The 24,863-nt window shown below is 35.8% G+C and overlaps 1 protein-coding gene across 2 annotated transcripts in view; it reads right to left on the bottom strand.

The window, feature by feature from the left end:
- DGKI (diacylglycerol kinase iota) overlaps positions 1-24,863 on the bottom strand; it is a 565,471-nt gene that overhangs the window by 262,255 nt on the left and 278,353 nt on the right. For both annotated transcript variants that reach the window (XM_051961507.1, XM_051961508.1), the window contains exons 11-14: positions 13,205-13,287; positions 7,282-7,342; positions 1,923-2,036; positions 25-162 (exon numbers count right to left, since the gene is read on the bottom strand). In XM_051961507.1, coding sequence (XP_051817467.1) covers positions 25-162; positions 1,923-2,036; positions 7,282-7,342; positions 13,205-13,287 — 396 coding nt within the window. The remainder of the gene's footprint in view (positions 1-24; positions 163-1,922; positions 2,037-7,281; positions 7,343-13,204; positions 13,288-24,863) is intronic.

Below are 24,863 nucleotides of genomic sequence, written 5' to 3'. Positions count from 1 at the left end.
TCGCTAAAGAAAGATCCCTCTAACCTTGCATACACCATCTTCAAGTTCTTCAGGAGGTAAATCAGGGTTTCTTTCTACATGGAGATTCCATCGATCTAGCTGCACAATAGTTCCATCTTCCACATGGCACAATATCTTGGAGACAGGTTCATCCGTGTATCCCTGGGGGATCAAAAAGCACACATATCACTTACTACCTTGTTTTCCTGGGCACCAAATTTTTATTCCTTAAACTGATGTGGTTGAAATTGCAAAATAATAATAATAATAATAATAATTTCCTTTGAAAAATATTCATGAAAGAAAGAACTTCTCTCCTATGGAGAACTGTTTATTTTACAGATAACCAATTCTAAGTGGAATGCTTTGTCATATATTTACTTGAGTTCCTAGAATTTAGATTAAAAGGACATGCAAAAAGACCACCTAAGGCTGGACAGCTGTGAATCAAGAGAGTTCTTCTCCTGAAGCCAGTAACTTTATCTGTCAGAAATATAGCCTTTTATGATCACAAAGATAGAACAACAGCTGGATTTATAGCACTTATCACAGCCTTTCCCATCACTTCTTAATTCTACAGTTTTCTTTCTGTTATTTCCTACTTATCCAATGTACCTATTTGTTTGTTTGTTTGTTTGTTTGTTTTTTCTTTCTCCCATTTAGATTATGAAAGCCTTAAGGACAGGGACTTCCTTTCATCTCTTTTTTATCTACAGGGTTTATCACAGTGTTTAGCATGTAATAGGAACTTTATAAATGGTCATTAAATAACTGACCACATCACATCACCCCTACTGCTCCTATCAATCTCACCCTGGGAATACTAGGTACAACACTGAAGTTTTGGAAAGGCAGAATTTGGAAAAGAGTTAGACTATGGACATAGAAGATATGGAAGATATGGAAGGAAGAACTTTGTTCTCCTCACAGCCCCTTCCTTCTCACCTTTCTAGGAGTCCTATTCTTTATGCTACTGGACAGATGTCAATTGAGATACAATAGAATCGAGAAACTCAATTTCCTAATCACCCTTACTGAAAACTTGAAGTGGGTTTTGGAAAAGAATAAAGAGTTGCTATAAATAGGAGAAGTTCAGTCCCCCTAGGAAATGAAAAGTTATTTTCTGTGACTGCTTATTGAACTGCAACCCATCAAATCAATATCTCTTTCCATGACACCAGAAGGTATAGTTTCTAAGGAAGCTACACATGTATAATGTCATTAGAGACAGAACTATTCCTGTCACAATGATAAATACCAAAGCTGCTATTCAACAGTGCCTTCTCACCACCTGCATTTGGGGAAAAAAGAAGGTAAGATAGCTTTATAAGCCAACAATTTTCACTGCTTCCTGCTGAGTTAACTTGAAACTGAACTTATATCAAGTTCGTGATATAAACTTTTTTGATTGTTCCCACTTCCAGCTATAGTTGTTCTTCTACAAGGATCATTTTTTTAGACATAATAGCTTGGAATATGGTGAGGTATATCAGCAACTTAAAGGAATAAGTCATCTCCACAAAGAGAAGGGTTTAACTGCAACCTGAACTTGGTCCTCCAATTAGTGCTCAAAATGAGATGGAACAATAAAATATAACATCCCATTTCTTTTCACTATCTGTTCAGAAGAATTGATTAAAGTATGATTTCTGTGAAAAAGCTCTGTCACATACTTAATTTCCTCATACTAAGCTCTTTCATGACTTATAACTAATTATAGGAAAATCAGAAAAAAATCAGTTGAATTACATCATGGTTCCTGGACATTCATTATGTTCCTATAACCCTTAAACTTAAATTATTCTTTTAGATGAAAATGCATCCTGATCTCATATTAGAACATCTGCTTGTTACAAAGAAATGATTTCTTGGCAAAATGAGCTGTCTTGTATCACTACAGGCCTTTGAGAGTTAGTTCTTACCCCTCCCCAGTTGAGAGTTCGAGCCAGGTCATTCCCAGTACCCAGAGGAAGAACCCCAACAGGCGGCTGGGGACTGAGTTGAAGTTCATCGAGGATGGAAAGGATCCAACCGACCTACAGATAGATTGGGGACCAAAAGGGAGAGAGAAAAAGATAAATGAGAGAGAAGCATATCCCAGGGAGCTGGAAGTAGGAAAAGGAAGAAGGAGCCTTTAATAATAATCATATGGAGAGGTTTTGAGGGTTTTTTTTTTTTTTTGGTTTAGTTTTTTTTTGTTTGTTTTTCTTTTCTTTTGTAAAAACAAAAATTGTTTTGGGAAGAGAATGTTTTTTATTTTAAACTTTTAAACTCACTTTAGAATGGTAATCATCTTGAAATGGAAATCAACATTTAGAGCATGTCCTACATAAACAAATTTAGATGCAATTACCCCTTCATTTACTTCTTAAATGACTTCAAGAGGTAATATTTTTTAAAGAAAATTTCAGGTCTGAAATAATTCAATTCAAACCTTTCCACCTATTTTTTCTATCTATAAACATGCTATACATTTAGACAAAGAGCAAAGGGCCCTTTGAAAGAGTATGACTGAATGAAGGCTTTATCCATTCTATCTATAATTTACATTTTTTGCCAAAGACTTAGCTAAATGCATAAATAGCATATTTATCAAATTTGCAGACAACAGAAATCTGGGAAGGATAGCTAACACACTAGATGATAAAATCAGGATTCAAAAGTTATCATGACAAATTAGAATATGAAATGAACTTATTACATGAATAAATATGGACAAATGAAAAATATTATAATTGGGTTTAAAAATCAATTTTACAAGTATGAAATTTAGGGAGGCATTGCTAGGGTGGCAACTTGTCTCAAAAAAAATCTGGAAGTTAGAAAGGAAAAGCAAGCTGAATAGGAGCAAACAAAAAATATGGCCTCCAAAAAAGCAAAGTGGATCTTAGGCCAAATTAAGAAAGGTATAGAGTTTAGAATTATAGAAGTGACAATTCCAAGTTGTAGTAAACATATGCAACTCATTACCCCCAAGGAAATAGTGAAGTCTAAAATATTTATTGAGTGCTTATGATGTGTGCAGTATTGTTAAGCCATATTAGTCTACAAAAAAAGACATATGACTCAGCCACTTCCCTCAAGAAATGTATAATTTAATTACAAAAGTGGAGACTTGAACAGAATGTTGCAGATATAATTTGATCAACACAGAGTATATAGTACCATAGAATTTGAGAGTTGGATGGGATTAATTCAACTCCTGTCTCCCATTTATGTAGATAAGGAAACTGAAGTAGAGAAAGAAAAAAATTACTTGCCCAAAGTCACAGCAGAGGCAGGGCTAAACCTTTTGACTATGAGTCCAGTGTTCTTTGAAATAGATGAAAATTACGTCAGAGAATCATAAATAGAGAACAGGAAAGTGCTTTGGATGTGATCGAATCCAATCCTTTAATTTTACAGATAGGGAAACAAAGGCCTAAAGAAGTTAAGTGACTTCAAGGTCACATAGTAAGTGGCTCCTATGATTAATTCCTCTGTTGATTCAGTATAAGAGTGATTTCATTCCTTTGGAGGGCTGTACTGTGATTCTGGTTTATATTAAGTTTGTAGTGAACTCAAACCTTAGGTCTTCTGAAAATGAACTGATGCTGAAATAAAGTCAGAAAGCTATAAGTCCTAAGTGAGATCCACCCACTTAATTTAAATCTGCTGCTAATAAGTTTGACCAGCTATGCATCCATCTCTCATTAGAAAGTGCAACTGTTGTCACCCATACCACTTAGTAATTCCAATAGGTAGTAAGAGTTCACAGACTGACACTGACAGAAAAGAAAGGAAATCAGAATAAGAATTCATAAGTACTGAAAAACAAACAAACAAAAGTAGGTATCTGATACAAATCAAAGTGAGAAGAAGTAACCCTACATAAAATAATCCTAAAAGTATTACTGGATGTTAAAAATAAAAAAATCTCCTAGTTAGAAGAAATCTTAGAAGTCATCTAGTCAAATTGCCTTACCAAAGAAAAGAATCCTTTCTCCAATATCCCTGAGAGATGGCTATTCATCCTATGCTTTAATACCTTCAGTGATAGGAAGCTGATTCTGTCACATTTATGTCTATTCCATTATTGAAAAATTCCTGTTAGAATGTTATTTCCTATAATGATCCAAAATCAGCTTGGCTAGCTTATCTTGATTTAGCCTCTTCTTAGACCTCATAGACCAACCTTATGATCATCTATCTGAATTATTATCCTCTGGACTTTTATCAGGCTCAACTGATGCCAGAGGTAAGGAGATCAAAATTGTTCTCAGTAGTTCTAGACTGTGAATGTTCTAAATAGAGCAACTGACTATGAATTATGTTTCCCCTGTCTCCTGTCACATCTCCTCTCAGTTAAAAATGGGGGAAGAACTGAATAGTACATTTGGTTGGAATAAAAAAGACATTCCCTATTCATATCAAGGGATTTGCTTTTTAAACTAGCTACAGATGCTCAGAAAAAAGTGAGCCATGAGGTGAACTCTAAAATGACCTAAAAGCATGAAGTTAAACTTTTATCTTTTGGCATTAGATAACTTGCCCTCCTGACTCATCGTGCAATTAATTTTAAGGTCCTGAAACCTCCTCTGTTTTATGACTGACAATTCAGAGGTAGCTATCCTCTGGACAAGGTGAATGGGTCCCTGCTTTTCTCTGAGAATCTTTAATAATGACTTTGTAAAACAGCCATTCTCTCCACAATTACAGAACATGCCACAACTTTTCTTCCTTCTTTTGTCCCTTTTGCAATCACTAAGACTCTGTTCTGCCTTCTTTCTCTCTCTTCCCTTAAGAAAGAGAAAGATCTTGGTAGTGGAGTATCACACTCCCAGATTTGCAAAGTGGTCCCAAATAAACAAGAGGCCTTCCAAGATTCTTTTCTTCAGAATATCAGGAAAATGCAAAAACAAGCCTGCATTGCAGCAGAAGGGGAAAAAAAGCAGTAAAGGATAAGATGAAAACAAACTCCAGCTAAAATATCAGGAGACATAAAGCATCTTGTATCTGAGTCCCTGAAATACTTCCCAGTAACTACAAAAACAAGATAAAAAGAGGTCAGACTACAGTACTGCCCTAGAAGAAATCAAAGGATCCCAAATACAAAGCTGGAGGCTATCCCGGTCCAATACTCTTATTCATGAGGAAATGGAGTATCAGAAAAGTTAAGTACTCGCCTAGGATCATACAGATAGTATAGATAGTATCAAAGATAAGATTTGAATCCAACTCTCCCATTCTCCAAGTTTAGCACTCAATCTATGATGTCACACTTCTTTTCTAAATCTTCCTAACCAGATACTAGTTTCTAATTTGATGTTAGATATCAAGTTTCTCAAACAAAGGGGTCATGTTTTACAATGTCTTGGCTTTTTCTCACCCCAAGTTACCCAGTGTGGTTCTGGGCATGTAAAAGAAATAAAAGAGCCTGCTCAATTAATTAATTGCATGAGAAACTACAACCCAAAGATGTGGACTTTTTTGGTACAAGAGATAAGAAGGTGTAGACTAACTGTTCTCATCTTCTCCCCATCTAAAGAATCATTTTATTTTTGCTTCATGGGTATCTGGGTACAGAACATCAAGCCCTCCCTTTGCCAGAGTAGAGACAGCCATGGAGGCGGCAGCTATCCAATCCCTCCCCGCTGCTGTCTTTGTTTCTAGCACAGGCTATCACAGGCTGACGCATTTTGAGTAAGATTTTCATTCTGAGACATAATGGCTTGAGGGGAGACAATGAAGCATTAATTTTCGTCAAATATAAGAGCTTTGTGTTCTTTACACAAGCGGGAGTATGCCGCCTTCTGCTGTGTATGCTAAAAAGTGGAGGGAAATCATACAGAGAAATGAAGGAAAAACAAGAGCTAATGAATCTGTGCTCAGGAAGATAACAGAGCCAGAAAGTTTGGGATAATACCCTTAATCATTTGCAGTCTAAGCACTACATTTTGGGGTATACATTGTGATACTTCCATCTGTTATTTTAATTAGTTTTTGCATTTATTATTAATGAACAAAATTATTAAATTTAGAATATGGCCAAGTTTAAAAAGTTAAAAGAAATCCGTTAAGCTTAACATATGAAAAATCTTAAGTTAATATTAATATTTAGGTTAGGGATAAGATAATGTAGATTTAAGCTGCTCATCCATCCATTCTTTCAATAGATATGCACTTTATATATGGATTGTAAGCTTCTTGGGGCCAGCAGCCACATTCTTGCCTTTCTTTTTATCTCTAGCACTTGACACAATGACACACAATAAGTGCTTAATACATTCTTACTGAATGACTGCTGAGAATTGTTATGGGAATATAAAGACATGTAATACATACACAGTCCAGGTTCTCACAAAGCTTCCCAGCTAGAAGAGGAGACAGGAGACAAGAATAATGAAATAATAATACAAGAATTTCTTACTAACATAAAGTAGTAGAATCCAAAGGCAGTATACATGCCAAAGGAGGGGTACCAAAAGTATGAATGATGAATATCATAGGATGAGGACAAGAAGAGGATGAGAAATGATTGAAGGCCTAGTGTGCTCAGGAAAGACAGATCTTGATGGATGGGCAAAGTTTCAGGAACCCTTCTACAATAAAGGAACAGGATCAATAGTACAGATATGAGAGTAAAGATGGTGTGTGTACTCCGGTGATGCTCATTATAAACTGCTTAAAGTAGTGGACAATAAGAATGCAGGTGATTAGATCCACATTTTTGAGTGCTTTGAATGGCAGAGTAAGGAATTACTTACAATAAGGAACCACTGAAGACATTGGGAGACAGGAAGAAAGAGAATTTAATATAGATTAACTTGGCAGGTGCATGTAGAATCCTGTATACTCCCTGAAATCAGTGATTGTTTCTTTGTCCTTATGTCCCCAGTGCCCAGTAAAATGCCTTTGCACATAGTAGGTACCTTGTAAATGTTTGAATGGAAAAAGGGATATAGATATTCTCTTTCTACTTTAGCTTAAAAAGCTACTAAAATAACACAGATATTTAATGAAGTTTTGGAACTGGGTAGTTGCAGTAGGTTTATAAAGGAATGATCAGAAGATTCATTCTCTGCTTCCCTAGAAACACAATTGGTCACCCTCCTGACTAATTCTGACAGGCTATGCTAGTTGATCTCCCTAACTGTATATTTAATCACCATTTGATAGGTAAGATTTTAGGGATGCAAGAGGAAGGGGAAGCAAGTTAGGAATAAAGAAGTCTTGTTATCCTACAGAAACCAAAGGAAAATAACAAAAGAAATTAAAATGGGGAACATTCCATGTACTTACCGTTCCATCCCCGCCACAGGCCAGGATTCGAAGATTTGGCACTTTTCTATATAGCTCAAGCCTTGCAGGGAAAAAAAAAAGAAAGAAAAACTCCATATTAACAAAAGAAAAAACACACGACAAGCTAGCACTGTCAAACCATAGCTCAAGACCTATACAACAGTAGCATCAGGGGGTTCCCACTGGAGTAACAATAGGAAGCAGAAATACTAATATTAACATCAAAGAACAAAGGATACCTTTGTATCCAATTATCATCTGTGTGTCTGGAATTTTAAAAGGTACAAATTCAACCTTTTCTCATTATTATTATTGTATTTACCAATTTGTTCTTCTTTAAGCTCTGTCTATCCCTCACTTAATTTTGACCCTTTAAAAAAAAAATTCCAATTTTTTTCTACTCTTTTTTTCTACTTCTTTCTTCCTGTCTCAGTAAGAACTATATCTATTTGTTAGAAAACAGCCTTTATATTTCTGCTACTTTTACTTTTCAGGGAAATGTCATGATTGATACTAACTACCTCTCTTCACTCGTCAACCAATATGATCAAAACATCAGACACTTGGAGCTGGAAAGGACCTTTGAGACTACCTAGTCGATCAAATGACAAGTATATATTAACTATCATATCCTTGGCACTGTGCTAGACATTGAGAATACAAATAAAATGTAAGAAACAATCCCTACTTGAAAGAAATTTACATTTCAGTGGTAGATATAACTACAAATGAGAATATATAGATACATATATATAATATATACATATACACACATATAATACATACACACATATATGGCATAAATATAATTTAAATAAATACAAATATATACAAAATTAAAAGCAAAGCTATTAGGAAGAGAGGGCATTAGCAATGGTGAGGGTGGCAGGGAGGAGAGGAGGGAGAAGGAATCTAGAAAGGCTTTATGTAGAAGGCAGTGTTTCAATTCCCTGACTCCTTTCAAGATTTCCTGCTTTTCCCAGCTGCTAGGATGTCTTTGAGGCAGAAGTGAGGAGGGAATGTCTGTAGCCACGGTTAATACCCGTGCAAAGGCATCTATGAAGAACAAGTCAGTTTGGCTGGATCACAGAGTGGGGAAGGATGAATGGCATATAACAAGTCTGGACATAGGGGCCAGGGTCGGGTTAAGGGTTTTAAAAGTTAAACGAAGTAGTTTATATATTTGTCTCCTAGAGATAATAAGAAATCACTGAAATCAACTGAGTAGATAAGTCATATGATCATATTTATGCTTAAGGAAAATTGTTTTGGTGACAGAAATCTGAAGCAGGGAGACCAATTGGGAAATTATTGAAATAATTCAGCACAGGGTAATGAGAGCCTAGACGGAGATTCAGCTGTGTTAGTGGAAAACAAGGGTCAGATGGAGAGATGTTTTAGATACAGAAATGGCAAGATAAGCAATTCATTAGCTATGTGGAGTGAGAGAAAGAAGAAATTGAAAACTAGCAAGGTGGTTCAGTTATTTGTGCCAGGTCACATAGGCAGGAGAACACAAAGCAAAGATGTTAACTTCATATCTGAGTCAAATTTGGGGTTTTTTTCTTTTTAGCTCACATTACTTTTTCTAGGCCAGAGTCTTCACTGTCAAATTTATTAAATTTATTAGAAAATGTAGATGGGAAAAGCACACAAATACACACACACACACACACACACACACACACACACACATACACACAGTAGAACATACTGTTTTGGGTTATTTTGGGGTTGTTTTTTTCCTAACTATTTTTGATATTTGTCAGGATTTGAAATCCTTCTGGTCTTTAATGTCCTGGAATTCTCTCTCCTGGTATGTAAAATGGACATACTTCTTTGTACCTTGGAAAAAGTGAGTTATCTTTCCCCTCAGAAACTATTTGCATAATATCAGTTTTCCTGTGTATCAATGCTCAAGCATCAACAAAGCAATTTCCCCTCACACATACACCCCAATTAAATATTTTCTTTTGCATTGATATTTTTCTTAATGTTCTCTGAAATGTATAGACTTGAATTAAATCTAGTCAGAGCGGAGAACAGACAAATGACAAATCAGTTTAGCCAAGGAACCTTAAGAAGAGAGAAGAAAGAGCTTTTAGAAATCCTGCAGCAAACCCTAGTGGCACAGAAGGTAATAAAATAAGAGAATTTGAGCAAAAATGAGCTTTCAAATATTGTATTCTCTAGTGACCTCCTAATATGTTGGTTTTTCTGTTACACTAAGAGCTTGTTTTCAATGCTTCAAAAACAATCTGAATGACAAAGCAATGACCCTCCTTCATTCCAATGCCTCCACTCTGTTGATTATTTCCTATTTATCCTGTATGTCATTTGTTTGTACGAAGGATGTTTACATGCTGTCACACTATTAGACTATGAGCACCTTTAGAGCAGGGGCTGGTTTTTATCTTTCTTTGTTTTCCTAGTGTTTTGGCTCAGTGCCTTGCACAAGGCAGACATTTCATATTTATTGACTAACCCATAATGAAGATGATGATATAGGCATGATAGGGTAAAATACGGTAGACAAGGAAAGGGAAAGCAACAAGCATTTTTAAAGCACCTACTATTGTAATGGGCTGAGGCTTGAGTTGATGCACTAAGGTCCCAAGCACATGAGGCTAAATAGTAATTGGACCATACTCTATTAATATGTAAGCTTGGAGAAAGAATGGTCCCCACCCACTCTTTGTGCAAGTCCTGATGTGTTGTATAGGAAATGACGATTTTGGTGGGTGGAGGCAGGGGAGTGGAAAAGGGAAGGGGAAGGAGAGACTTTTTTTGGGATTGCTATTGCCACGGCTTTTCTGTTTGTTTTCTCTTCTTCTTTTTGCTGAGGCAGTTGGGGTTAAGTGACTTGCCCATGGTCACACAACCAGGAATTGTTAAGTGTCTGAGGCTGGATTTGAACTCAGGTCCTCTTGACTTGAGGGCTGGTGGTCTACCCACTGAGCCATCTCCTCCCCAAACAAACAGAAAAGCCGTGGCAATAGCAATCCCAAAAAAAGTCTCTCCTTCCCCTTCCCTTTTCCACTCCCCTGCCTCCACCCACCAAAATCGTCATTTCCTATACAACACATCAGGACTTGCACAAGAGTGGGTGGGGGCCATTCTTTCTCCAAGCTTACATATTAATAGAGTATGGTCCAATTACTACTTAGCCTCATGTGCTTGGGACCTCAGTGCAAAAACTCAAGCCTCAGCCCATTACAATAGTAGGTGCCAGCCACCATGTTAAGTCATTTACAAAGATCAAGTCCTTTGATGTCATTGGAATGGGACTTTAAAAGCATGGATGATAGTCTCAATTTGACCACTCACCCATAAACCAGTTAAAATCAACAAACCTCAGTTTATTCATGTGCAAAATGTCAGACTAGGTAATAATAATGAATATATTTTCTCATGTGAACTTCACAACAACCCTCAGAACTAATCAATTCCTCTTCATTTTATAGATAGAGAAGTCAAGTGACTTATTGCAAGTCACAAAGTATGTGGCTAAGTTGAGAATGGAATTCAGACTTTGACTCTAATTCCTCCCTTTTGTACAAAATTATACTGTCACTGAGATATAAAATGAGTATTCCCATTTTTTTTTTTTTTTTAGGTGAAGAAATTAGGCTCAAGCAGGGACCAGAATCACACAATTACAAAATGTTCGAGAATGGATTCTATTCTAGGTCTTCTCTATTCTAGATCCTGTGTGTTTTAGAGGAAGTTAGGTAGTGCAATGAATGGCATACTGGGCCTGGTATCAGGAAGACCTGAGTATAAATCCTGTCTCAGGCACTTACCTGCTGTGTGGCCCTGGAGGTAAATAACAACTTTTTTCTGTCTGCTGACCCAGTCCCAACCTCATGTTCCTACACCCATTTCTTCCTCTGCAAAATGGAAGTGATAATAGCATCCATCTCCCAGGATTGCTATAAAAATAAAAATGAGACAGTGCTTTGCAAATCTAAAGTGTTCTATAAATACTATTATTATTGAAGTCCCTATCTCATGTTGCTTCCCTACTCTATACATATATAGTTTTTTTTTTTTAATTCACATTAATTTGCTACATTCCAACCCTATATACACTTGATATCAATGGAGATATGTCAGCATTAGGTGGGAACAAGGACAAGAAACAGCTGGATAGTGGCAAAGGAGTCACTCTTTTCCTTTACCTTTACTCCCTATCTTCCCAAACCTAAAATCATAAAGAAACAGAATTAAAATTTTTCCTCAAAGAAAGCCACTTTTATACCTGAACAGTCCAAAGAAATTCAGAAGTAGTTCCAGAAGGGTTACGATGAATTTCCCACATATCATCCATCTAAAGAGCACACAGATATTTCCTCTCATCCATTAGCGTGCACATGCTCAGAAAAAAACCACACACATATTCAAGTATTCTCCTCATCCAGATATATCATCAGATATCTACATTCACACTCACATAATTAATTACAACTCCTTCTGCTATCCATGCAAAGATACCTACCCAAAACACATACAAAGATGCATGCATACCAAGGATACAACACTCAGGCACCCACTCAAAGTTACCAACAACTACATATACAAAAGCATTCAGGTACATTCAAAGGTGTCAGTCAATCAATAGAAAAGCCTGATGGGAAGTGATCAGAGAAATAAGTAGGGGTGGTTAAAAAAGAAAGTGTGTGAATGAGTAGGTTGGCAGATGAGAGAAATAATAATAATTAAGAAACAGGGATAGTGTTTAGCAAAGTGACCACAAGATTTTGAGAGTTTAGATCCGCAATTTTACTGATGTGAGAACCACCACAATGGAAATTTACTCTTTTAACACATATTAGCAACTTAATTTAATTCTTAGAGATTTAAGGGACTGGACCACTGATAGTATAAATGACATGTTAACAGTTAATTGTCATGCAGCCAGTATGTTTTAGGCTGAGGATTTATCACTGTCATCAGCTAGCTAGCATTTATATAATACCTACTATGTACTAGGTACTGTGCTAAGCACTTTATAAATATTATCTCATTGATCCTCATACTCCTTTGAGATAGGAACAATTATTATCCCTATTTTATTAAAAAGCCAAGGCAAACAGAGGTTGTGACTTATCCAAGATCATATAATTAGTAAGTATCTGAGGCTGGTCTTCCTGACTCTAGACACAGCACTCTATTCACTGAACCACAAATCTTAAGATAACTACAAGGTGGCACTCTTACCTCTTGACAGAAGATGATTTATGCTTTGCAATAAGCTATTATGGGTCCAATATTTCCTAAGCCAATCTAAAATAGAAGCTTGTTACTGAAATGGACGGACACGAGATAGACAGCTCAGACCAGATTATTTAATTTAAAGCATCCTTCAATATCTGGCCGGCCAGTGACTGACTCCACTAATCAGACCAATGGAGATCAGCCCTGAACCTTTAGCGAGGTACACTTTCTAGTGCGTTTGCCACAACCTGGTACAGCCTTGTGGTTGCTAATTTTGGAAAGCACCTACACACTTTCTCGTTTACAATGGGGAAATGTCTGGATGGGAGTGAGCACACAACAGAACCTGTTGACATGTTTTGCAATGTTGTCCTGACTCAGTCAGGTACACACTTCTCAGAAAGTCTGGGACTTCAACCGTTTCTCGAAAAATCTAGGGTCTCATGAACCAGGGGATGGGGTCCAGTCTGAACATAACACTTTCCTTAATTTAGTCTGAACAATGCTTGCCTATAAGCCTGAGGCCCCTTGACCGAGGGATGAGGGGTCCAGTCTTTTGTCCATTTCAGTTACAAAACAGTGTGTGTGTGTGTGTGTGTGTGTGTGTTTTCTTCCCATCTATTTTTTCTAGGCCCTTCTCACCAACCCAAAAGAATAAGGGAAAGTTTTGACCAATAAGTATGCTAGTGGGTATTTTAGAACTTACGCATCTCTCGGCCCTTCCTGAGAAAGATCAAAGACCTGTCGTGGATTCAGATACCACATGAACATCTGGAGAATTTTGGTCCCCTGTAGTGGAAAACAAAAGGAGAAAAGGAAATATAGTTATTTTTAAAACCACATAAATAATCCAAATCATACAAAAATCATAATTTAAAATATTTTATCTAAGATGATGAGATAACTAGAAAATTTAATACTGAAGAGTTGAATATCTCTGCTGGAAAAAGTTACCTTAGTATTATCAATTTTCTTTTTATTATTCAGATTAATCTCATTTCAAACAATCTCACATCAAATTATATGGGTACTAATAGCCAAAGAGAATTTCTTGTTGGGGCATCTTCTAAATTATACCTAGGTAGGACCAATCTCAAGATAACTAGCTAATTAAAACATTTTGCTGATGTTTTAATTAATTAAATAAATTTATTAAATAAAAGTTAATGTTGATAATATTAAATATAAATAATATATAAATGTGTGATAATGTAAATATTAAATATTCATATTCATAAATAAATGTGTATATAAGTAAAATTATAGCTCTGAAATGAACCTTGAAAGATCATGTTTCTATAAAAAGACAGTCTATACTGACTACATAAACTGCCTTTATCTGTATGTGAATTGTTAAAAAATATTACATGTAAAGATATAAGCAGAGAAATTAAATTTAACAATGGCTAATCTTGGTACTAGAGTGCTAACAAGGAAAGACACATAGTTTCCCATGTGACTGATCTCCTGGACTTCTTGATCTCTAGGAACTCGCATTTTATTAGATGGCATCTACTCTGAAACTCATTCTCAGTTATCCCTGCCTTAAAGATCTTTCCCTTCTTCTAAGTAGAGATGAGAAAAGGTAGACATCAGTAAGCCCCTCCTACATAATTTAAGGATGGTGTTTAGAGCACTTACCTCATCATTTGCCTCCCAGCTATGGGACTCATGCCCCTATTCTGGATACCCTTCTATGATCATCTGCTTTTCAGCATAGATACAGTTGAAAGCAGAAACTACTTTTTGTCTATCTTTGCCCCCACTTGCACCCCCATCTAGGAACTGGCAGACAGTAGTCACTCGATAAATGACTATTGACATGTCTCTCATCTTGCTAGAGAGGTAGCAGAATACCAATGAGAATGTTGTCATGTAAATTTATTTTGCTTAAATTTGGGTTTTTTTTTTTTGTTGTTGTTGCTATAAGAAAGGTTTTTATGGCAAGCATGGGGAGTGAGAGTGACATGGGGAAATATTCCTTGTACAAAAAAAAGCATCAAAATATTTTAAATATTTAAGATTTGCTTAAGAAGCAAGATATAGATCTTTATCAGGCAATGATAATGAAAACAGCAATGAAATGTGAAAAGGTGAAAAGTGGATACTATCCATATTATCAAATTTTACTGCATTAGATCAGAGGACTATTTCATATCCTATCTCTACTAAGACATACCTGTGGGATCCTGAATCAATGCTTTGGGACTCAATTTCCCTATCCACAGAATGAAGGAGTTAAACTAGATAACCTATAAGGTTCTTTCTACCTCTGAATCTTTGATCAACATAGTAAAGAACCAATATTTGACCTAGTGTGGATAGAATGCCTTCAGTATCATTATGGGCCTATCTTGCTATTTTCTGGGGAAAAAAAATTATGTTATTCTGTGATTCTATTTCTAGTTTCTTTTACTTCTTTCCTTTTCCTTTCCTGTAGGTACTATAACCAAAGAAATGTAAATTTTGTTTTCTGAAAACTCATAAGATAGCTTGGAGTTCACAGGCTATGTTTCTTTCTTAGGACCCAGGCCAGGAACTTGGCTCTCACTGAATCACCAACAACAGGTCCCAGGCCAAGACCCATTTTGTCTTTATTTGGCCCCTGGTTGCCTCAGAGTGAATGTAAACAATAATTGTTTCTGTTTTAAACAGAAATCTTGCAGTCCCTCTCCCATGTTGATTTTTTTTTTTTTTTTGACTAGGTAAAAAAAGCTATTCTCTATCTTATTTCAACCTATCTGTAATCACTGAATGGGTGTTGCTTTTGTCAAACTGACCTTAGTTTTAAAAGACCAAGATACTCCCATTGATTCCAGTCATCCTGATCAATATCTGGCTATTGAACTCAGGTGGCTCAAGAGGGGAAAGTGAGGCAGGAGACTTTGCATAGCCCTCCCTCACTTAAATCCAATTCATTTGCGTATCATGTCATCCTATTCTCTTTGAGAAGGAACAGAGTCAAAACAATTATATATAAATATATATGTGTATGTGTGTGTATGTAAAACTTTCTATATTGTATGTGTTTATTTTGCAGAAGGCAAAATATTTCTATTGTTTCCATACTTTGTAACAAGAAAGGTTCCCTCTGCTGTGTACTTATAACAATGTTTGGCTGCCATCACCACTACCCTGGATGGCATTCAACTAGCTGTCCTACCTCATCAAACAATATGTTTTGCTTCAGGTCTGTCTAGACAGTCTTATCTAAACAATCATGGATAAGCTGATGATTGGAGGAGGGGAAGTATTGCTATTAGGCCATCACTGCTTCGTTTGCATATTTACTATTGGGTCATTTGTGTACATTGTCTGGCCCTCAGGATCTGCCTTGTTGAGTTTTCATGGGATAGCACTGCAGTCATTTTAACAACTGATTTATATACATGCCCATCTGCTATAGAGGCAGTCCAATTTTGCAATCTGGGAGCAGCATCAATTGTTGATGTAAATTACTCCTTTCCACCTTTTGTCATGGTACAATGAACCTCAAAATTACAGTTTTTCTGGCAATACATGCAGTATGAGTCATTAACATTCTGGTTCTACATGTTTCTAAGATCACCTTATAAAAAACAAGCTGAGAGAAAAAAATGGGAAACCATTGAAGAATTATGCTCATAAATGCAAAAATTCTCTAGTAAGTAATAATGTTAATATTTCCCATTTATATAGTGCTTCAAGGTTTACAAAGCATTTTATAAAATATTACCTCATTTGACCCTGACAACAATTTTCATAGTAGGTATTATCTTGCTTATTCCTACTTTATAGACGAGCGAAGATTAACCATATATTTCAAGAGAAAGACTTGCACCCAGATTTTCCTGGGACCAAGTCTTTTTATTGAAATATACTAACAAAACTTCAGAATCCCTAGTCAATTGTATGATATAGAAATCAACAATCTGCATGAATGGAGAGAATTTCTTATAGCATGAATTCTCTGTATCAGAGGTGGGGAATTTTTTTTTTTTTTTCTACCAAGGACCATTTGGATACTTATAACATTTTTCACAGGCCATGTAAAATAGTCAACTTATAAAATTCAAGCAGTGGGAGGCTGTTATACCTAGCTTTCAGCTCATCAGCCTGTAGTTGCCTTAGCAAATGATTTTGTGGGCTTTATATATCCAACAAGCCCAACTTTCTACACCCTTTACATAGAAGAAATCACAGGTCTGAATCAAGTCAAAGACAAAAGAGGAGGGGAGAAACCTAGAGAGGTTAAAGGTCTTCCAAACCTCACATGGCACATGTTTTGAGCCAGAATTTCAGCCCAAAGATGCCTGACTTCAATTCCAGCCCTGTATCCACAAGGGTACATTGATTTTAGTGAGGGTAATGACCCATCCTGAAGTTTTAGATCACCAAATGAATTGGCTCAGTTTTGCATGACCAGTTATTTCTATTTCAGTCATGATCTAATTACTTATTTTTTCTACAATGTGACTAAATCTTTCCAAATTAATATATTCATTAACAAAACAATCAATACCTGAATGAAACCATAGGATTGTGTTAAACTAGTGGAAGATAGAGTTCTCACATCTAAGTGATTTCTGTTAATGGTTCCCTCATCTTCAAGGTGCTCAATTTTAATACTTTATCACATGCAAATGATTAATCTCTGAAAGAGAATTCACTTTTTTCTCCCTGAAAGCACTTAATTGAATGCCTCAGCCATTTCTACAGTTACTATTCATTGTGAAATGTCCAAGAACCACAAACTCTATAAAACACACAAAAACAGCATCCGTGATATAATATTATCTTTCTGTGATCAAAGGGTGAGAGCTGAAAGGGACCTTAAGGGATCAAGTAATCAGGTGTTGAATACCTGTCCTCCAGCTATATGTACCCAAACACTAGAGAGTGCCCAACTAAGTATAATTTCCCCTGCAAGCCTGGATGATATTGAAGAGAGTGGGAAGAATTGTAGATGTGATACTAAATGAGACATATGGAAATTATTAAGAAGAAGCTGTAAAAAGTAAATAGGAATGATGTTACTCAGACAACTCCATTGCCAACAGAGCACAATGATGAATGGTTTACAAATATTTTGGGGGGCATCACTACATCATGGGTTTCTGCACTTCTCCCATCCAGTGTTTGATCAAGTGGCAGTAACTATGATAAAGAAAAATTAGCATCAATAAGCATTTATTTTGTTATTGTTGTTATCTTCATTTCACAATGGAAGAAACTGAGGCAAACGAAGGTAAAATGATTTGTCCAGTATCACTGAGCTAGTAATTGTGTAAGACCAGACTGTAATTCGAGTCTTCCTGACTCCAGACCCAGAGCAACATACACTGCTGTAAGGGAAATTAGAAAAGGTTACTTTTAGAAAGTAGGACTTTAGGTGAGATTTGAAGGAAGCCAGAAAAAGTGGAAGGCAGAGAAGAGAGGGAACATTCTGGGAATATGGGGCAGCAAGTTAAAATGCCCAAGATTAGGAGTTGAAAGACAAAAAGGCAGTATATGGATGCATATCTGTATGTATAAATGGAATCAAGGACTTAGTGAATAGAGATGTTGTATGTCTAGATGGGAGCAAAGGGGGAAAAAGGAAGACTAACTTGCTAATGTGTAATAAGATACTTACTGTTTTTTGGTTTTTGGTTTTTGTTTTTTGTTTTTGCAAAATCCAGCAAAAGACATTGGCTTAAGAACTAAAGTTTTGGAAAGCTAAAAAAAAAACAATTGAAAGGCAATATGGTATGGTAAAACAGCAATGGATTTGCATTCGCATGGCTTGAGTCTGAATATTATTTTTGATACTTCCTAATTATACCACTTGGAGCATGTCACTGAGCCTCAACTTCTTCATTTGCAAAACAGGGCTTTGGAAGAGAGGATATATAAAGTCTTCCAGCTCTAAGCATCTATGTTGTAAAACTGAAAACTCCAGAAAAGATGGGGTTGGTGAATGTAAGATCCTGTGCTCAAGGTCCAACAAACCAGGAAGTATCTTGTAGGGTAGGTACAGGTTTGTTCCAAAAAATATCCTGTAAATGCAGGGAAATGGCAGAAAAAATATATGAAATATTTCTTCCCTCTCTTTCCTACTGGGGTGAACCAGCAATGGCAAAGTATTAAGGATCATATTAGAAAAATATAGCCAGTAACAGGAATTTAAATGGCACTGCAAATAGGATGTTTGGCTTACAGTCACGAAGGCTCATCTTCCTGAATTCAAATCTGGTCTCAGACTCTTAGTAGCTGGATGACCCTGAGAAATTAACTCAAACTCAGTTTCCTCATCTGTAAAATGAAGTGAAGAAGGAAATTGCAAACCATTCTAGTATTTCTGCTGGGGGGGGAGGGGGGAGAGGAGAGACAACCCAAAAAACTCTTCAATGAAGAGTTAGCCACAACTGAAAAATGACTGAACTGAAACTAGTAAATGTAAACATGGAAACCAGTAGGGATGAAAGAGGACCTTAGCAACTACAAGTCCAACTCCCTCAATTTGACAGATAAAGGTCAGTACTTTTATTAAATGTGATACAGTGGTCACATATTTGATTTCATTTCAATCCCACATATGAACCACCAGATGAAACTGGGCAGACTAGCATATGGGAACAAGATATCGGTTGGCCTACACTATAAAGAGAATTTTCCCAATATAAACATCATCATGATCAGGACAATGAAAATAAACCTGATACCTTCTACTATTTCAGCATGGAAGCAATGGATAACTAATTTTAAGTCCATAAGGAGACTAGAGGGACCCATGTTTTCTATTTCCCACTGTTATGGAAGCTTCAAGTTGTATTTAGGACCAAAAGAGAGAAACAGAAGTGGACACTTTTGTGAAACTTGACTAAATGTGGTCCAGAAATTGGACTTAGACAATGATTGGGATAGTGAATTCTAAGTACACTTCAACGCTTGAAGAAAACTATGATTTAATAGTGCTCAGACTCCCTCTACTGACAGGATTGAAATTCTCCCCCACACACATATAATTTAGTTCTTCAAGAGTGGCTGACTATATATACATAAATACGTGTGTTTATTTTAAGAATCATCATCCAAGGTAATATAAAAATATAGGATGTGTATTAGTAGGCTACAATAGATCACGAAATAGGAAATTACAAAAGAAAAACACAAAGTAGTAGCAAAGAAATGTATACTTTGTATGTATATACAAAAAATGAGCTGATCATTTGGCAAGAATAAAGGATAACTAGAGAGTAACCCCCTGTGCTCCAATGGTACCATCACAAAGCCAAGCAAAAGCAAAAAAGGCTTGTAGCATGTTGGGTGTATTTATATCACAGCAAATTTATGATAGAAGATGGAGAAAAGATTCATAAGATGAACAGACAGAGATATCTTGTGATCTATTTCATTGCAAGCAATTTTTACATTACTGAGATCAAGGATCTATTAAGTGAATATATGGGTTTATATCTGTATGAACCACATATTCACATACATATACATCTCCATAAAACTTATATAGATATAACGTATATGATGAGATCTGTGATCTCACTGATATAAATGCTGATTACATGAAACAGATCAAAACACATCTTCATATAAACATACACACATATAAATATATAGACACCATATTATATACAAATATGTTGTACACATATGTGTGTATAAATAAATTCACAGAACTTTTGGTTGTAATCCAAAGGAAATACGCAATATAAAGATTCACAAAATTGTATCAAGTGATAAGAGCAACATCTATTACTATGAAGAAAACTTAAAGGGCCTGCCATAAAAGGTAGTTTTTTTTTTCCCTAAAAATAAATGTCAATGAAAACATTTTTGAGACTTAATTGGTCTAGTAGACTAAAGTTCTAACTACTAACTCAAATTTCTGATTGTCTAATTCATAAAAGCTTAATATCTTCCTAAGTAGGATTCCAAAGGCTTATTGGAAGCATACCAGTAACCTTCAAGTCCACATACCCTTCTGTTCAGATATGCTATCAAGGAAAATGACTCAATCCAACACATACTCAACAATGGGTCTTTGGTAGATATCCTTTCCATGCTATTGTTAAGTAAATTTCTTTTATTAAATGTTATACAGTATTCACCTATTTGATTTCATTTCAATCCCATATATGAACCAGATGAAACTGGACAGAATAGCATACAGGAACAAGATATAGGTTGGCCTACACTGTAAAGAGAATTTTCCCAATATAAACACCATCATGATCAGGACAATGAAAATAAACCTGATTTCAGCATGGAAGGGTATAGTACCCAAGATGGTGAACATAGCGAGCCTCTATATTAAATGGTGGAGTAAACTTTGAAAAACCAATCAACAGCCCTTAGTAGCCCCAATTCCACTGAAGGAATGTTGAATGAGAAAGGAAAGACAAAAACAATTTTGCTTCACTGCTTAGGGCCAATAACAAGAGAAACTATGGGAGAACCAGGAAGGAAGGAAAGATGTAAGTAGACTGACAGAAATTATTCAACATTAAACAATTCAAATTTAACTAGATACCAAGGAAAGAAACAATACAAAAGCAGAAAAAAAGGACAAAAATTAGAAATTACTGCATTAGGACAGAAAAATTAGCACAAGAGATGGAAAAAAATAAAGGAAAAGAAAACATACTACAAAGTTATGGAATGTTTGCTCCTTCTTTATTATTTCATGTGTCTGCAAACTGATTTAGACAATCAGTGGGGGAAAACTACGGTCTTATCCTTTTAACCAAAGGGAATCTATCTATTTTGTCTCCAGCTAGTCTCTGAGTACATAAGGTAACACTCAAAACTCCAAATGTAGACTGCCAAACAGAAAAATTTAAATATGGGGGAAAGACTCAAGTAATGACTGTGCTGGTAGATGTTTAACAACCACTTCTCAAAAAACAAAACAAACCAAAACAAACAAACAAACAAACCCATGTACCTCCTTTTTAAGTTTTCAACATTTACTTTTATAAAATTTTGATTCTATATTTTCTTCCTCTCTCCTCTCCCCTCTCCTTAAGACAACATTCAATCTGATATAGTTTATATATGTTCAATCATATTAAACATTTCCACATTAGTCAAGTTGTAAAAGAAGAATTAGAACAAATGAGGAAAACCATGAGAAAGAAAAAGAAAACAAAAAAGAGGTGGAAATGTTCTCAATTAGATAGTGCCATATGAGACATCATGAATATTGACTCGGTAGTTAGATTCAAACTTCACCCCAACACTAGATATGTGACTATGAGTAAGGCACTTAACCTGTAGGTCATGGTTTCCTCTCTCATTGAACCCAGCTCAAAGACTTTTATGAGGCTCAAAGGAGGCAAAAAGCACCATAGAAATGTCAGTAATGATTGTTATGACTATTACATGTATCAGTGCTCAGGAGCAAGGAAATCCAAACAGGCCATGCTAGGAGCTCCAGCCCTAGAGAGAGAGCTCTTAATCAAGAGGTCAAATCTATCAGCTGTAGAGAACTGCCAGTTAGAAGGGCTATTAAGTTAACATGTGGTCAAGATCTAGGGAAGAGAGAGAGAAAGATAGACTGACAGACAGACAGAGACAGCCATACAGATGGCAAGAGACAGAGAAATACACAAAGACACAGAAAATCAGAACAAGAAGAGCCTTGAGGGGAAAATTATAAGAATAAGATAAAAGAGAAACATTGACTTGAGAATTGAGAAAATGTTTAAAGTGAGATAATTTTAAATTGTGGATGTGTATATGTGTGTGTGTGTGTATTTATAGTTATATTTGTGTTTGTGTGTGTATATATAAATATGTATGTGTGTTTAGTGTCCCAATATTGGAAGTTAATCTCTTGGTACCAATTTAAATCTCAAGTCTGATTTTGTTTCCAGGCCAGTTTACCCAGGATTTTCAACAACTATTTTGCATCCTTCCACTTAAGAATAATTTTTGATATATCTTTAATAAATATATAAATATATGTTCACCTACATATATATATATATATATATATATATATATATATATACACATACACATACATACATACCCAGAAACCCAGCAGACCAGTTCTGTGTCTATCCTGCCTGACTGACTCCCTTCATATCATGAGTATTTTCCCTCCATGAAGTCTGCTGCTGCACTTTATCTCTGCCTGTTCCTGGTTTTGTCATATTTCATCTTCTGGTTCTCTGCTTCCTGACCATGTCAACTTTCTCATTAGACACATCAGCCATTGACCAGGGCTGTGATGAATGGTTTTAGCAGTCTATCCTACCTCCCAAACTTGACTTGAAGAATGTAAAACTAAAGTCTGGACCAGGAACTCTATATAGCCTCCCTTTATATGCTGATATTTGGGCTGTGACTAGGGTCCCCTACCTAATCATGTGACCCTGCTGTTTTCCCTTGGCTCTACAAGGGACATTTTCATAATACTACATTTCAGAATACCAAACTTTATCAAATCAGGGAAAGTTAGAATTACCAAGTTAGTAAACCTATTTGGCATCAGGAACCAAAATTACCTGAAAAGACAAACTACCTGAAAGATTTTATTCTTATATGAAAGGAAGCAAGATGGTTGTTGAGAATTCTGAGTAAACAAGTCTGAAAACAAAATCATACTTGAAATTTAAATTGGCACCAAGAGATGATGACCTTACAATAAACAGAGAAGGAATATTGAGAGTACATGAAAATACTTATGCAGGATGATGCTATAATAGATACTTATTAGAAACTTATAATGATGTGGGATGGTAAGTTTTAGATATCTTACATTTTTTGAAGTCATTTGGATGTTCCATTTAAAAAGTATATGTCTTCATATTCTACCTAGCTAAAGAGCTGATTATAAAACCAGAATGATACAAATGGGTTTCTAGACTAAACTAGACAGCATATCATCAAATACAGTTCTCTCACTCCCCAGCATAAGCTCAAATTCAAGGACAAAATCTATGGTGCATTCAAAGTTACATAGTTATTACAAAAGCTTTCTCTTTCAAATTGTATTTAGAATATTAAGTCAAGGAGTTTGGGGGCAGCCAAGAATTTAAATTATAATTATATAGAGAAGCAAGTCAATGCATTTGCTCTGGAAATTTCCAATTATGTACAAGGCCAGAGGAAAGAAGAAGCATTAAGTTAGCTTTTTTGAGAGACTGCATAAAGGAAGTGGAAAGAAAACCATCCAACAAATGCAATAACCACTGCATGATTCTCAAATGACTCAAGGGTCAAATGCACTTACCATAAAGATTTAAGGGGAATAATCAAGCGGTCATACCAACTGTTCAAAGACTAGAGAAAGGAGAAAGCATAGTCTAGAAAATGCTAGTCCGAGAGCCAACAATAGAAAAAGAGAAAATGATAATAATGGAATTATCCAGGTGATTGTTAACAGCAGCCATATATTAGGTGTGAGCTGATTTTGTTTGTGGTATCATAGTGAAGAGAGGCTGTATGGAGCAGCAGAAATAACATGTGGAGCGAAGAGACCAGGCTTCTAATTCTAGCTTCAATATTTACTAGCCATCAAACCTTAAGTCATTAGCTGAGCCCCAGTTTCCTTATCTGTGAAATAGGGATAACAGTAGAAATAGAAAGCATAATAATCAGAATAATAATAATAGAATCCAAGGCAGATAATGACACAGTGATGGGCCTGGAGTCAGAAAAATTTGAGTTCAAATGTGAACTCAGCAAAATATTCTCGTACTGTAAGAAATGACAAGCAGGATAAATTCAGAAAAACCTGGAAAGACTTATATGAACTGATGCACAGTGAAATGAACAGAAGAAGGAGAATATTGTGCACAATAACAGCAATACTGTATGATGAAGAATTATGAATGACTTAGCTAGTCTCAGCAATACAATAATCCTAGACAAACCCAAAGGATTTTATGATGAGGTGTTATTATCTGCCTCCAAAAAAAGAACTGATTGAATATAGGTTGAAGCATGCTATCTTACTTTTTTTTATTAGAGTCTTCTTGGCACATAGATATCTGGCATATAGAAGGTGCTGTTAAAATTCTTATTCCCTTCCTCATCTAGTTCAGATGGTTGTTGTGAAATTGAAATGAAATAATGCATATAAAGTACTTTGCAAACCTCACAGCTTCAATATTGTGAGGGATCATTGTTATTATTCTTTAATATTTAATATTCTACTGATTTTGTGTAGACAGAAAAAATGACAACTTTTGCCACTGAGCAAAATTCTTATCCTTACCAATATCCTTTAATCCCCAGGTTCCTCATCTATAAAATGGACATAATATTTTCACTGGTAACATGACATAAAGGATAGAGCACTGCTCTTAAGGTTAGAGAGGTAGCTTATATGGTGCAATGGATAAAGTATCAGGCCTGAAATAAGGAAGACATCTTCC

This window comes from Antechinus flavipes, chromosome 5 (assembly GCF_016432865.1).
Source record: "Antechinus flavipes isolate AdamAnt ecotype Samford, QLD, Australia chromosome 5, AdamAnt_v2, whole genome shotgun sequence".
In the NCBI taxonomy this organism is placed as follows: Eukaryota; Metazoa; Chordata; class Mammalia; order Dasyuromorphia; family Dasyuridae; genus Antechinus; species Antechinus flavipes.
The sequence above is the reverse complement of the archived record's forward strand: the minus strand, read 5'-3'. Positions and strand labels throughout refer to the sequence as shown.